Here is a 15,719-nt window from a genome sequence, read left to right as displayed (position 1 = left end):
CAACTGGGCAACACTTGTAAAGAATGACAAAAATGTGAGTGGAAAATTTTAATTTTTAAAGAAAATTTTTAATAAACCATATATGTCTCTGTTTTACATATTTGTCATTTGTTTCTCCAGTTTTGCTTAACCTTTCCCAAATGGAAATTTAAAGGGGTTGTTCACCTTTGAGTTAAATTTTAGTATGATGTAGAGCGGTGATCCCCAACCAGTAGCTCGTGAACAACATGTTGCTCTCGAAACCCTTGGATGTTGCTCTCAGTGGCCACAAAGCAGGTGATTATTTTTGAATTCCAGGCTTGGAAGCAAGTTTTAATTGCATAAAAACTAAGTATAGAGCCTCTTGAATATGTATTAATATTCTGCATTCAGTTAGATTCTGTCTGCTGCAGATAACGTCCATTAGTCTGCCTGTTTTGCTCAGAATTGCTCCCCATTTGAATGACAATAACCTACAGTCAAGGGTGCACTGCTGTCAGTATTTGGCACCCACAAACACTGCCAGATGACAGTTGCTAAACTTATGAGTGCTCCGAGATTAATGCCAATTGTCGTTCAGATGAATGGGAATGAAATAGGGGTTCCAAGCATTTTGTCTTGAAGCAATGGAGCTATTACCTCGCCAACAGCCCAGAATTATAGTAGAACCCCGGTTTTATGTTTTCCAGAGGTCTGCGTCAAAAACTGTAGAATAAAAGAATCCTAGTTTGTTCATATGGCACTGGGAAAAAGAATCGTTCCAAACCTGGTAAAATCCGGGTCTGCTGTTTTATGTTTGCTGTTGTTCTTAGTTATATAGGTATTTTTTATTACTGATTCAAAGAATCTTTTTAACCATTACTGTTGCCTTGAACACAAAACTGGTCGAATGTAGACAAATGAAGCAGGCTTGTTCGAACATTAAAAAAAACCAAAAAAAAACATTTTTTTCCAGAATTGGAGTGCCCACTAGATGTCAGTAAAGGAGCTTGGAGGTTTTTGTTTTGGGTTTTTTTTTTTTTTTTTAGAACTACCACCTTTAAATGTAGTGCTCTAACTCATTTTAAATATGTTTTCCATACAACCTGCACATGTGCATTTTACCAAATGTATCCTGCCATGCATGGCTAGTTTTGGTCACCAAATAAATGTATTTATTCTGTAGAATAAATCATTTTGTCTATGTATAACCTTAATGGAAGCGTAAACCTTTTAAACAAATTATGGATGCACAGAATCCAGGATTTGGTTCGGTATTTGGCAAGAATTCAGCCTTTTTCAGCAGGATTCGGCAAAATCGAAGCAAATCCTTAAAATCACATGACTTTTCATCACAAAACAAGGAAGTTTTAAAAAAAAATCTTTTTTTTCCTTTGCATCTTTTTTTGCAAATTAGAGTCTGGATCCAGTTCAGTTGAATCTTTCACAAAGGATCCAAAATCCCCAAATACCCATTTTACATTTTTTAGGGGACGTAAAATCCAGGAAAATGTAAAATCAGGGAAATGTATTATGCATAATATATAGGTGGAACCACAAAAAACAATGCAAAATCAGGGGAAACTTAAATTCAGGGGATGTAAAATTAAGGTTCCACTGTAGTGAATTTGGTGCATCCGTAAAACAATTAAATGTAAAACTGCTTACAGTGCTCTGTCAAGATATTAGGAGATTTTACACTGCTAATATAACGAATTTAGACCGACAGCAACACCTGCTGTTCATGTCAGCTGATTGGACAGCAGAAAGTAAAGTTGGGGAACAGAGGAAAGTCTTGTGATGTTGCCCTGCTCAGATGAGCAACATCATGAGACTTTCTCTTCTCGCTAACTTAATTTTCTGCCAGCCATGTTCAGTGTGCCAAAATGAACAATAGGTGGTGCTGTTATTTCAGATTCATTATATTAGAAGTGTGAAAACGAGAAAAAAAATATGAACGTGTAAGATGTGGAAGTACTTACATTTTACATTCATTTATTTTGAGGCTTTACATTTCCTTCAGTATAGGAAAGCAATTCTCTGTATTTCAGATCTACAGAAATGCAGATTCCAAAGAATTTCTTGGTTGAACTACTTGACCTGCCATAAACGCAGCACTTCATGACCCATCCCCAGGAAACGACCTTACAGTGGGCCAAAGCTTTTCCCATCCTCATTTAGAAACACAATTGGGAAAAAACCCTTTTCTCTGTTTTAAAAATACCATAGCCATAGAGCAGGGCGTTCCCTTCTGTACTCTTGCACTGTGTAGCACCCGCTCCTAAACTGATTCTATCACAGTGAAAAATGGCCCTTTGTTTAGATTCTATTGTGTTCCATTAAACAGAATACTCAGCAGAGAAGGGAAATGATAAAATATTTCGGTTCATCCTCCCGCCAAGTTTGCAGAACAGGAAATTTGGAAGTCCTTGTGTTTTTTTGGGAGATGTGGGATTTCACTCATGATTCTGTTTATCTTGGCCTTTTGTTATGCAGGTATGTACCTGTCCAGATAGATCGAGAGAGAGGGCAGGATGTAATGTAAGATTTTATAATAAAAAATCCAAGTAACTGTTGTTTTCTCTTATCATATCACATATTGACCACTGTAACTCTCTGAAACTGTCACCTCTCTCCAGTCCATAATAAATGACACTTGTAAGGCTCTGCTTGGAATCAAACCAGCATACAAACAGACTCCGGGGCTTTTGGTCATGAGAAAACTTGGCTTGGGTTAAACTGTAGTGTCATCGGGTAAATTAGTTTTTGGTTATGTGAGAATCCAATACTTGATAGGCTGCTTCAGATCCAATGATTTGTGTGTTTTGACACTGGATATGGGGCAGACCTGTGCAAGCACATAAATGTTCTCCAGCTAATACATTAATATTTGAAATTGAATGCGGTCTGAGAAATTAACCAATCAAATCAGTAGTAGAATTGGAAGCAGATGTGTTTGCTAAATGGAATTAATTCCTCCCCAAACATCTGCTGGTTGGGACCAGTACACAGCCATGATTTATTCATCAGTGAAACACACTGATGTGGGTGCAATGTTCATGTCAATTTGTGAACTTTTAAGTGTTCACCCATGAGTGCATTTGTGTCAGAATCTGTTGCCATTGCGTCCAATCTGAGCTTTTTCCCTTCTCAAAAAGCAACTTGAATTGACATGAGTTCTGCTGTTCCCCTTTGGAGGGTGGCCAATGTCTTGTATTGTTATTAATATGTATGGTAGTCCCTTAATTATGCTATGAATTGATCAAAGAAGTAAAACTGATCAATTTGAATTTCACGCTCCATGGTCACCACCAAAAGTTCTAAACTCTTTTAGGCCATCGCATTTAAGGAGATAGTTCATAGTAACTTTTACAATATTCCTCCATTCAAAATGTTTCAATGCCTTTAAAGTTATTTGTAATTCTGCTGAAAGCAGTATACTGTCTGTTCCTTGCTATTCTCTGCACTTGAGGTTCTGACTTTTGGCAAGCTGTAGCAGGAGTCTAGGACTCTAGACCTGTATTGTCTAGAGGAGATCTGATTTCCACAGCAACAAGACCAGTACAAGCTGCAAGAAGCACAAAAAAGAGAGCAAAAAGGGACTGATTTATCAATGTTAAAATTTGATTTCTTTTTTTGTGTGCTAAAACTCACAAATTCAGAACTCAAATTTTTTTGATTCATTCAATCTGAAAACCTCAAATGTAAAAATGTGGCATCTAAAAGCTGGCAAATTAATGTATAAGTCAATGGGAGTTGACCTAAGCAAAATCTAAACCATTTTTTTTGAGAGTTGGCAGACCCATTGGAAATGATGAGTAGAATAAAAATTGCTACAAGCTTTCTTGTTTTAACGTGATGGCTTTTTGTTATATTAGAATTTTTAAAAATATGCACCAGGGATGCACTGAATCCAGGATTCGGTTCGGTATTCAGCATTTTTCAGCATTATTTGGAATCTTCCCGCCTGGCCGAACCAAATCTGAATCCTTAAAATCATGTGACTTTTCATCACAAAATAAGGAAGGAAAAACAATTCTTTTTCCTTCCTCCTCCCTGATTTGCATATGCAAATTCGGGTTCATATTCAATTACTAACAAGCCAAAAAGACTTATGTTAGGGTAGGATCTATGTGGATTGCTGTTACTTTCAGATGTGTAGAGGTTCAATGGACCAATTTCCTTCTTTGCTGTCATTTAGTTGTTTGCTCATCATTAGTGATGGGCGAATCTGACCTGTTTTGCTTCTCGAAATGACGAAAATTTGCCAAAATACTATGAGCGTCAATTTTTTTCACCCATTGGAGTCTATGGGCGAAATGTGGCAAAAGATGTCACTCATCACTACTAATCATACAAACACTTGTTCAACTTGGAGTAGAACGATAACCATGCTCAGTTTAAACAAATTTTATCTCGGTTTGTGGAGAAACTCAGACTGGGTATCTGCTTCTCCACTGCTGCTCAATGTGCCTGCACCCGAATACATTGCAGGCAGAGGAGCGAGGCATTGTATTCGGGTGCAGGCACATCAAACTGCAGCGGAGGAGCAGATTCTTCATCTGTGTTTCTCCGCAGGCTGAGAAATGCAACGTCTGGTACAAGGGGGTTGTTCACCTTCACCTCTTCCTGTTTGCAATTTCAGCAATCTGGTTGTTAAGGTTCAAATTACTGTAGCAACCATGCACTGATTAAATCAATCATTGCTGTATCATAAATCACAAAATTGTTTCTAAAATCTTAATGTCTCAATCATACCCTAACCTTTAGTTTGTAAACTCTCACGAGTAGGGCCCTCTAATCCTATTGTACTCTGTAAACCCTTGTTTGTTATTCACCATTTATTCCCCGTTTGTTATAACTAAGGTAAAACACTGCGTAACTTGTCGGCGCTATATAAATAAATTAATGATGATGATTTGAATAAGAGAGAGGGTCTGAATAGAAAGATGAGCAAAGAAAAGTAGTATTAACTGTAGCAATACGTGTGTAGTCTTATGGAGCATATAATTTTTAGATGGGGTCAGTGACCCCCATTTGAAAGCTGGAAAGGGTCAAAAGAAGAAGGCAAAAACTAAAAAAATGTCGGCCAATTGGAAAGTTGCTTAAAATTAGACATTCTATAACATACAAAAAGTTAACTTAAAGTTGAACCACCCATTTAAGATCCTATAGCCCTTTTTAGACCCCTTTAGTGCCTGTGCTTGAGCCACATAAAGTTTGAAACAGTAGTTGCACCCCTTGGTTGTTGGGGAAGCGCTAAAATTGTAATTCTTTAAATTCTTCACTCGAGTGGGGGTATATCTATTCACATGGCTTCCACATAAATGGGACTGGTGTCACTCCTATGTATTTATAAATTGCCAGTTGGATTGAGAATAGGGGGGTGACAATTGGCAACAACAGTGGGAACCCCAAGATAACAGGAATATGCTTTGTGTGGGCTTATAGCTTGAATCTGAATGAATGAGAGGGGCCTTGATGCTGTAAATGTTAGAGCATTGCGGGTCAGTAGATGAAGCTTCCGTGGTCAGGGAAGCATGCGTTAAAGTGTCTAGTCCGTGTTTACACGAGTACAAAAGTGTTTATATAACTCCGCTTCAATACATGCTGGGCTTTTGGAAGCCATTGTTTACCTCTATTGGAAGGAATTAGCAGGAGTCAGGGAGATGAATAGTGAAGTGGGATTTTGGTGAAACGGATGGGCTTCAGCACATTGTGAATTCCTTTTCTCACTTGCTGTTTACATGGACATTTCATAGAAGGAGCGTGTATTCCGTGCCACGCCACACTGTTAAAAAATGGCACTGTTTCTCTTTGTCACTAAATGTCTAGCCCATGAAGGGTTAAAAAAGTCCAGGCTAATGTTGATACAACCGATTGTGTTGCTCAGTAATTATCTGTATAAAGATGTACTGTTCATCTGCCTGTAGTATCTCACAGGGGAAAGCTCAAGAATAATATCACTCATTTGGTACTTTTATTGTAATAGGTGTCCTCAGTGGCCTGAGGAGGCCATATCTGATGTCACTTCCTGCTGGGAGTAGCAAAGGCCCAAGGCTGCTATATCTGCTGTAAAAAGCAAACTCCACAAAGGAGCAGTGAAGTAGCTGTAAATGTCCAAGCGCCAAAGGATCAAATAAGTCCAAAGATGCCACATAGACTCTGTGATAGACTGCAGCCTTACAGAATCATATACATTCAGGGGTCTATTTATCATGCTGTGTAAAAAGCGGCGATGTTGCTCTTAGCAACCAATCAGACCTTTTGCTTTTTTTTTTTTTGTTGAAATCTAATTGCTGGTTGGTTGCTCTGGGCAACATCACCGGTAATGCTTCACTCCATTTTTTTTACACAGCATGATAAATATGCCCCTCAGTGTGAAATATTTTTCTTCAGCTTCACAAGCAATCCCCCCACATTGCAAACTTGTATGGCTTTCCCCCATAGCTTTCCATTGATCTGAAATTCTAGTCAGGGGAGATTCTAGCCCCTTTGCCGCCCAAGCCAGCTTGCGGCTACCGCCCACCCTCCCCTCCAAATCAGCTTCAATTAAACTCTGGAGAACCACAGCAATTCAATATGTCTTTATTTTTCACACAACATGTTTCGGATATAGATACCCTTCATCAGGTGCAACAAGCACAAGTTGTGTGAAAAATAAAGACACCTTGAATTGCTGTGGTTCTCCAGAGTTTAATTGAAGCTGATTTGGAAGATTTGTAGCTTGATGGGGCTGCTACTCTGTCTGAGATACCCTATATACAGTGAGTGAGGGATCCCCAAAATATTCGAAAAGACCACCCTCGCCTCCACTCTCACATTTTTTGGTGCTGGAGGGGGTCCAGGGAGGCCTGGGGTGTCCAGGTTGCTAGCGCAGAGAAGCACAATTGTTCTCTCTGCACTAGAAGAGCCTAATTTCCAGTGGTAGCCAGTGGGATGCTGCCACCTGAGGCAAGTTTCTCAACTCTCCTCATTGGCACAGAACCCCTGATTCTAGCACAGAATCCACAGAGTAGCTGGGCTGCTTGCAAACTTGTGTGGCTTATCCTATAGGTTTCTGTTCATAAAATATTCTTTATTTTATTTTTTATTGTGCTGAGTCTGCTTTCTACAAGTTCTGGGCTGCTCGGCCTTAGCTGCCATCAGCTTCTTCCTTACCATTGTTTGGGTTCATTGATCTTTCCCAAGAAAGGGAAGCCCTCTCTGAATAAGAATTCGCTGTTAATTTCTTTTAACCAGTGTTTATTTGATGTTGCATGCGTGTCACATAGTATTTTGCTGTTCGTGAGCAGACTGACTGAACAAACCAACCAGTTTGTATTCACTAAGTTGCTGCAGCAGTTACAAGACAGGTGTTCTAATACACACCATGAGAATTTGAGAAGTACAGGTATGGGACCTGTTATCCTGAAACCCATTATCCAGAAAGCTCCTTATTATGAAAAGTTAGTCTCCCTTAGATAATTAATCCACATTTTTAGAAATGATTTCCTTTTTCTCTGTAATAATAAAACAGTACCTTGTACTTGATCCCAACTAAGATATAATTAATCCTTATTGGAAGCAAAATCCACTTGTCAGGTTTATCTTATGTTTACATGATTTTCTAGTACATTTAAGGTATGAAGATCCAAATTATGGAAAGATCAATTATCTGGAAAACCCAGGTCCCGAACATTCTGGATAACCGGTCCCATACCTGTATTAGAAAAACGTTGCAAACATTATTTACAAAAGTGTATAAATTCAGAGCAATTTGCCATAATTTCTACCACCAATACATTTTAGAATTCCAGACACTCAAATTGGCCCAGATATTGCCAACATAGAATTTTGAGCTGATGTGCATTTTGTGCATTAGTGTGTACCCCACAACATAAAAGGTGGCACATGAGCAGGCATGGCTGTTTATTTTATATGTCCTTTGCGTGCAATTGTAATGTTGCAAAATGCAGCACGTGGAAGCAAAAATTGCAGGATTATTTCTATATGTATCAACTGCTCAAGGCAGCTATTGTACTGTATGGGTGGGAACATGGAATTTCCAATTTATAGTGGCAGCAAGTCTTTGCCTCTGGTTTCTTTATAAGCATACTTAGATTGTAAGCTCTATAGGGCAGGGGCCTTCTTCATCTTATAACTAAGCATTTATTCTTGACCTGTAATTGTATATACAGGTATGGAACCTTCTATTCATTTTATTTATTATGCTTGGGGCCTGGGGTTTTCCAAATAATGGATCTTTCTGTTATTTGGCTTTTCATACCTATATACATTCACTAGAAAATAAGGATTAATTATATTTTAGTTTGGATCAAGTACAAGCTACTGTTTTATTATTACAAAGGAAATCCTTTTTAAAATGTTGAATATTTGGATAAAATGGAGTATATGGCAGATGGCCACTCCATAATTCAGAGCTTTCTGGATAATGTGCTTTCAGATAACAGATCCCCATACCTGTATGTTCTATTATTGTATTATTCCCCTTTGGTTTAAATGCACCCTGCAAGTTGCAGTAATAGTACTACAGTATATAAATTGCAATAAATATAGAAATATACCAATCTAAAAAACATAGTAGTTAACATTTTACCATTCATTAAAGGGTTAATCTTCTGTCTTAATGACCTTGTTAAAATATTAAGCAGCACTTGAGCAGGTTCTGTATGATTCAGTGGTCAGTAGGTGTCGCTGTGAACCCACCCAGTGAATTGTAGCTCGTGGTGCCAGTGACTGTGAACTGTTATAAAAATGTCTGTATTTTCCATGGTTGTTTATACCTGGTTGTGCCCAAATATAATTATGGGTTAATTATACAGCTATAGGAACTGTTATCCCGAATGTTTGGGACCTGGGGGTTTCCGGATAAGGGATCTTTCCGTAATTTGGATCTCCATACCTTAAGTCTACTAAAACAACAATTAAACATTAAATAAACCCAATAGGCTGGTTTTGCTTCCAATAAGGATTAATTATATCTTAGTTGGGATCAAGTACAAGGTATCGTTTCATTACTACAAGGAAAAAGAAAATCATTTTTAAAACTCTGGGTGTATGGGAGATGGCCTTTTTATAATCCAGAGCTTTCTGGATAATGGGTTTCCAGATAACGCATCCTATACCTGTATAAGACTTGTGAAGTCCAGTATAGCTACCCTTTCATCTGCCCTAACATAAGGAAATCAACTTTTACTTAATAATATCAACACTTGAACCAATAGATCCTGCCGTGCTGTATGATGGAAGGGTGCATACATCAAACATACAGAGCACAATATCTTATGTTCCTTAAATATTTATTACTTTTCTCTTTATCAATGAACTAAGTTGGGGTATATGTATATATAACTACATGCAATTTAAAGTCTAGTCTATTTTTCTGCATATCTGTATAAGCCACAAACATATGAACACCTATACACAGTATATGAGATATGTATCTCCTACAATGTATATGGGACCTTAAAGTTCTCTCACATTATACAATGTACATCATGTTTTAAGTATATTTTTGTCTGAATGGTCAGATCATTTGTATTTAGCAATGGACACATAAGCACACCAAATAGAATAGAAATTGCATTTGTTTTTAGATGAAATCAGTGACACCCATTTGTCTGGAAAAGAGTCAGACAAAGAAGGCAAATAGTTCAATAACTATGAAGAATATGAATTGGCCTCTCTATAACATACTAAAAGCTAACTTAAAGGTTAACCACCCCATTAAAAACTTTTGAAATGTAAATTCATTATATATATATTTTTTTAAATTCCACGATATTAAAGGATACATGTACTGTTATCATGAATGAATTTTGAGATAAGTTTCTAATTTTTTTCCTAAGCAGAAGATCATCAGAGCAGCCTCTTTCTTTCTCCTGACAACTTCCTTGACTACTTGGTGGTCAGACTGGTGGGAAAATGACCGACAGGTGGCGTGTTGTTACGAACTTAATTTGTAACAACATTGGTTGCTAGGGTAATTTGGACCTTACCAACCAGTCTGCTGAAATTGCAAACTGGAGAACTGCTGAAGAAAAAAAAGCTAAATAACGGAAAAACCACAAATAATAAAAAATGAAAACCACTTGCAAATTGTCTCAGAATATCACTCTCTACTACATCATACTAAAAGTTAGTTTAAAGGATAACAACCTCTTTAAAGGACAAGGAAAGTTAAACTAAAGAAGTGGCTAGAAATTTGTACATTATGTTTTTGGCTTCTGTACCGAGGCAACCAAATCCCTTTAGCAGGGAAGATCTGTGTCTCCAAAGATGCCCCAGTAGCTCCCCATCTTCTTTTCTGCTGATTCACTGCACATGCTCCATGATGCTGTCACTTACTGAGCTTAGGGACTGACTCAAAATATGCAGTGCACATAGTATATAAATGTCACAATATAAGGCTGATTAGTAATTAATACAGATAATTACTACATGGCAGCACAAAAACCAGTGCAATTAGCATCAGAATTTAATAATCAGCAAACCTGTAGCATCAGCTTATATTACAGGGGAAGCTCATTTTCTGCTGGATAATTAGTGACGACCCCTAAGCTTAGCTTCTCAACAGCCAATCAGAGCCCACTGAGCATGTGAGTGTCACAGACACTTTCCGAGATGGTGACCCCCTGTGACAAGTTTGAAGTCCTGGATCATTGCTGCTATTGACAAGCTGAAACTTTACCAACATTCTACAGGTGCTGCAAGCTTAATTATTTAATTAAGAGGTTGGTCGCTATTTTGTTTTTTTATTCCGTTTTCACTATTTTTAAAATTCGCTCACCAAGCAATTGCTTTGGTTCGGGTGCTACTGCCCTGAAACTGTCGCTCAATCAAATACAGTCTTTAAAAGTCAGAAGCACACTCACCGCTTGTCGTCTGAGGTCCGGGTGCTGTGCCCCGAACCCGCAGCTTGCGGAAAATATGGTGGAGTTGTCGAGTGAAGCTGAAACTTTAGGCTGGTGCAATAATAAGTTCAGTATATAAAACATGACATTTTTAGCCCTATCAATTTTTAGAGTTTATTTCTCCTTTAAGACCCTTATCTCAACCCATTATGAAAGTGACATTTTGTGTAAGACGAAGAAGAAGAATTGATGCAACAGGCAACAAGTTTTAATCCTGCCGTCTCTGATGGATTTGTCTGAACACTGCTCTACGCCTCTTGGACTGCAAGTGATGGGGGGGGGGGGGTAAACAAGATTCTAGAACCCTGGCCAAAAAAACCTTGTAGCACGGTCTGCCTCCTATCCCCGTCGCGACTATTTCTGTTATTGGCTGAAGTGTGGAAGTCGGATTCCTGTTCGTTTTGTTTGTGATTGTGGCCATCTCTTCCTTCTTCTGATGTTTCCTTAAGTGCAGGAATGACCGGATACCCTGCTGTCATATATATCAGCTTGGAAACAGGCCTGGGAGCCCTTTTATTAGTTCAGGATATTTACGGCTGCTTTAATAAGCAAGAAGGGTCACCGTTATAAAAATAGAAATGACCTCAGCAGTCTGTAAATGGGCCATTTTTAGCAGTTATTGTCTTTAGAGTAGTCTCTGGCATTAACCAGTTCTTTCATATTTTCTGTGGGCCCTGTTGCATTGGAATGCTAGAATGCTGAATGATCAAAGAACGTCTAGTTAGTTGGATGGAGTAGTTACATGTATCATCGCTATGGCTTTTCTGGTTTTATTTTATTCAGCAATGCTAATTCTTAGGGGTACACCAAATCCACTATCAGGGATTCCTCCGAATCCTTCATGAAAGATTCAGCCCCTAATGTGCAAATTAGGGGCGGTAAAAGAAAAAGTGGAAACATTTTTTTCCACTTTTTTTTTTTTTTTGTGACAAAAAGTCTTGCGATTTCTTTTCCCGCCCCTAAATTACATATGCAAATTAGGATTCAGTTGGGCCAGGCACAAGGATTCATCTGAATCCACCTGAAAAAGACCAAATCCCAAACCGAATCTTGAATTTGGTGCATCCCTACTAATTTTACACAGTACATTAATTATTAAAGGGGATGTAAAGGCAAAAAAATAAAATCCCATTTTTACTTAATGAAAAAGAAATCTATCTCCATTGTACTTATTTAAAAAAAATATACAGTTTTTTTTATTAGAAACCTGACTGTATGCAGTGAAATTCCCCCTTCGTTAAGAATAGGAAACCTCAGACGTCCCTAGTTGCTCTGCAGGGAAACAATCCTACTTTTGAATGGCAGGGGGGGAATGTCCTACCCCCACCTTACTTCCCATCTGTTTCAGAACTCAAGCAGCTTTGTTTGTTTCCCTGTAGAACAGTCGGTGACTGTGCAGAGATGCGTATTGGTTTTTTTTTTTGCCTTTACATTCTCTTTAATGTTTCCAACTCCAGTGGCGGGGACAAAGATCATGGAGTTAGATTTAAACAGATAAACTGGGATTCACGTTGAAGGATTATTTTGCTGCAGGGTTGGAGAAAGTTTCTATTAAACAATACAAAAAACGATAAAATCCACATTAGATTACACGACAACACAGTCTGCATATGCAACAGCCCACATCGTACTGAGCATGTGCATAGTCTTGGTCTTGCAAAGATGTATAACAAATTTACAAGATGATGTCCCCCTGTGGCCAACTTTGAAAGCATAAATCATTTGTTTAATTGGGCTTCTGGTGCAGTAAGTTTGTTTTCATGTTTAGTATACAAAATACAGCATTTCTAGCATTATTCTATTTTAGACTTTAAAGGGGAATTCAACCCCTGTAAACTTTCATTTTTCACATTCTTTTGTCTTTCTAAAGCAGCTCTGAGATGGGGGGGGGGGTCACCGACTGTGTAACTGTTCTGATACGTTTGGTTGATAAATTTCTTATCTTTGTCCCTGCTGAGCAGATATTCCTTGGCTAAAGGAGTTGTTCACCTTCCAACACTTTTTCCGGTTCAGTTGGTTTCAGATTGTTCACCAGAAATAAAGACTTTTTCCAAATACTTTTTATTTTCTGTTTTTCTAATATTGAAGTGTAAGTATAATTTTTCACCTTCTAAAGCAGCTCTGAGGTGGGGTCACCGACTATATAAATTGTTCTGAATGAATACATTTAGTAGATTTCTCATCTTTGTCCCTGCTGAGCAGAATCCCTGAGTTTCATTAAAGGGGAACTCCACAAAAACATACCTTAAGCTTTTTGAAAAGTAGACATAATTTCAAGCAACATTGCAATATACATCAATTAAAAAATATACAGCCTTTTCATGATCTTTAATGTTTTGGAACAGTTACCCAAGCCTAGCCCCCTGCTCTCCTGCTGATCTGTCTGACTACTTTGCTGAGCTGACTGACTACTGTTACTTTGTATCAACAGCCATCTGTCCTCAGTCTGCATCCTCCAAACCACACAATTCCCTGCACATGTGATTTCAATAAGGAAAGGAACATCACAGTGCAATGCATTGTGGGTTATGTAGTTCCTGCATGCTGTCTGTAAGCTGTGGAGAAATTGTTACAATTTGTAACATCAGTGTTTAGTCCCTCCTTCCCTGCCAGGATTTCAAATGATGCAGAAAGAGAAGAACTGTTAAACAGCTGAATTTTAGCATAGAAAATGGCATTTATTCATACTTTTTGAAGAAATAGGTAAATGTGATGGGTATATTACGGGTTTCTGTGTTACGTGAGCCTCTTTATAAAATTTTGGTTTGGAAGCCGGAGTTCCCCTTTAAAGACAGCTGTTAGAATTGATACAATAGTTGCTAATATGTTAGTTGCTAAATGTATCAACTAAATGTTGCAAAATTGTAACGGTTTAGAGTTTGTGCCTAGAGGTGCCAGACTGAAACATCAGAGTTAGTATTAATACAATAGTTGCTAATACTCCACAGATGCTGCTGACAAATGGATCAACTAATAGAGCAAATTGTAACAGTTCAGAATCTGCACCTGAATTACTGAGCTGCCAGACTTAAACACAAGAGACAGGGATTTTAAACTTAGATCTTGGAAAACCGGTAAAAAATTAAAAAAAACGGAAAGCAATTGAAAAAAATCTTTATTTCTGGTGAACAATCTGAAAACAACTGAACTGAAAAAGTGTTTGGGACAACCCCTTTAATTCTCTCATAAGGCTAATAACTGAGGGTATGATATTAATATGATCCTTCACATTGAAGGCTGGTAAACTAATGTTTATACTTTATTTTATTTTGCAGAATCCAGTTAAGGACATCCCAGACTCCCATGAAATTACTCTTCAGCATGGCACAAAGACTGTAAGTTTACTTGCTATATCTTGACCCTCATTTTATGCCCCAGATGTGGGACTGTGGCTTCTCCAGCTGACCATTCTCAGGTTCAGAGGAAAATGGTTAGAATGCTTGGTGTAATGCATAATTATTTTGGATAGGCCTGTTTATCTTTTATATGCTTTTTGAGTTGGCTGAAATAAAACTGCCTGGCACATGAACTGGGTACATAGAAGTTATCCTTAGGATATCCATTTTGCTGGCGCCCTCTCGCTGACTAAGTTATTTCCGGTCACTCTCAAATAGGTAAAGACAGGGCTGGTTTTAGTACAGATAGGGACATTTGCTCTAGGGCCTGAGTAGCCAGAAAATGTAGTTTATGACATTATTACACGTTATCCAGAATGCTCGTGACCTGCAGTTTTCTGGATAAGGGATCTTTCCATAATTTGGATCTCCATACCTTAAGTTTACTAAAAAAATAATTTAAACTTTAACTAAACCCAACAGGATTGTTTTGCCTCTAATAAGGATTAATTATATCTCGGTTGGGATCCAGGGATCTCATTACAGAGAAAAAGGAAATCCTTTTTAAAAATTTGAATAATTTGCTTAAAATGGAGTCTTAGATATGGCCTTCTTGTAATTCAGAGCTTTCTAGATAACGGGTTTCCAGATACTGGATCCCTTACCTGTACCATGCCACTAAAAGCTGAAGGTGCCTACAGAGACAGAAATCTATCTATTGTTAGTGCTTTGCTACATATTGAGAGCATGCTCTTTTGCTGTCATTATGTATCTCAGGATTGGTGGAATAAATGTAGGCTGGCAGCCCAGTGGCAGATGTAACACCATTATATTCTTCAGGAAATCTACCCATGAGCCTTTGAGATGGCAGTTTGGTGGTGCAATGGTTAGCATGGCCACTTTGCAACACTGGAGTGCTCGTTCAGATCCAGACCGGGAATATCGAAGGCCCCAACCAGTAGCTTGTGAGCAAAATGTTGCTCTCCAACCCCTTGGCTGTTGCTCCCAGTGGCCTCAAAGCAGGTGCTTATTTTTGAATTCCAGACTTGGAGGCAAGCTTTGGTTGCATAAAAACCAGGTGTACTGCCAAACAGAGCCTCCTGTACCTTGCCATTACACATAGGGCCTATAAAATATCCAATCAGAACCCTTATTTGGCACCCTGTGGGACATTATTCATGCTTATGTTGCTCCCCAACTCTTTTTACATTTGAATGTGACTCATGGCTAAAAAAGGTTAGGGACCCATGATCTAAGGGGTATTTCACTTTTAGGTTAACTTTTTGTTTGTTATAGAGTGGCTCATTCTAAGCAGCTTTTCAATTGGCCTTTGTTTTTCTTTTAATATAGCTTTTGAATTATTTGCCTTCTTCTAAGTTGTTCCAGCTTTCAAATGTGGGTCATTGACCCCATCTAAAAACAAATGCTCTATAAAAAAAATGTATTTTTTATTATTACTCCTCTTTCTATTCAGGCCCTCTCCTATTCATATTTCAGTGTCTTATTCAAA

General features: G+C 38.2%; 1 protein-coding gene across 2 annotated transcripts in view; it reads left to right on the top strand.

Moving 5' to 3' along the window:
• wdr70.L (WD repeat domain 70 L homeolog) overlaps positions 1-15,719 on the top strand; it is a 194,601-nt gene that overhangs the window by 15,136 nt on the left and 163,746 nt on the right. For both annotated transcript variants that reach the window (XM_041580207.1, NM_001092174.1), the window contains 1 exon segment: positions 14,150-14,209. In XM_041580207.1, the coding sequence (XP_041436141.1) occupies positions 14,150-14,209 (60 nt within the window).

This window comes from Xenopus laevis, chromosome 1L, assembly GCF_017654675.1.
Source record: "Xenopus laevis strain J_2021 chromosome 1L, Xenopus_laevis_v10.1, whole genome shotgun sequence".
In the NCBI taxonomy this organism is placed as follows: Eukaryota; Metazoa; Chordata; class Amphibia; order Anura; family Pipidae; genus Xenopus; species Xenopus laevis.
This window is presented reverse-complemented; position numbering and strand designations above follow the sequence as displayed.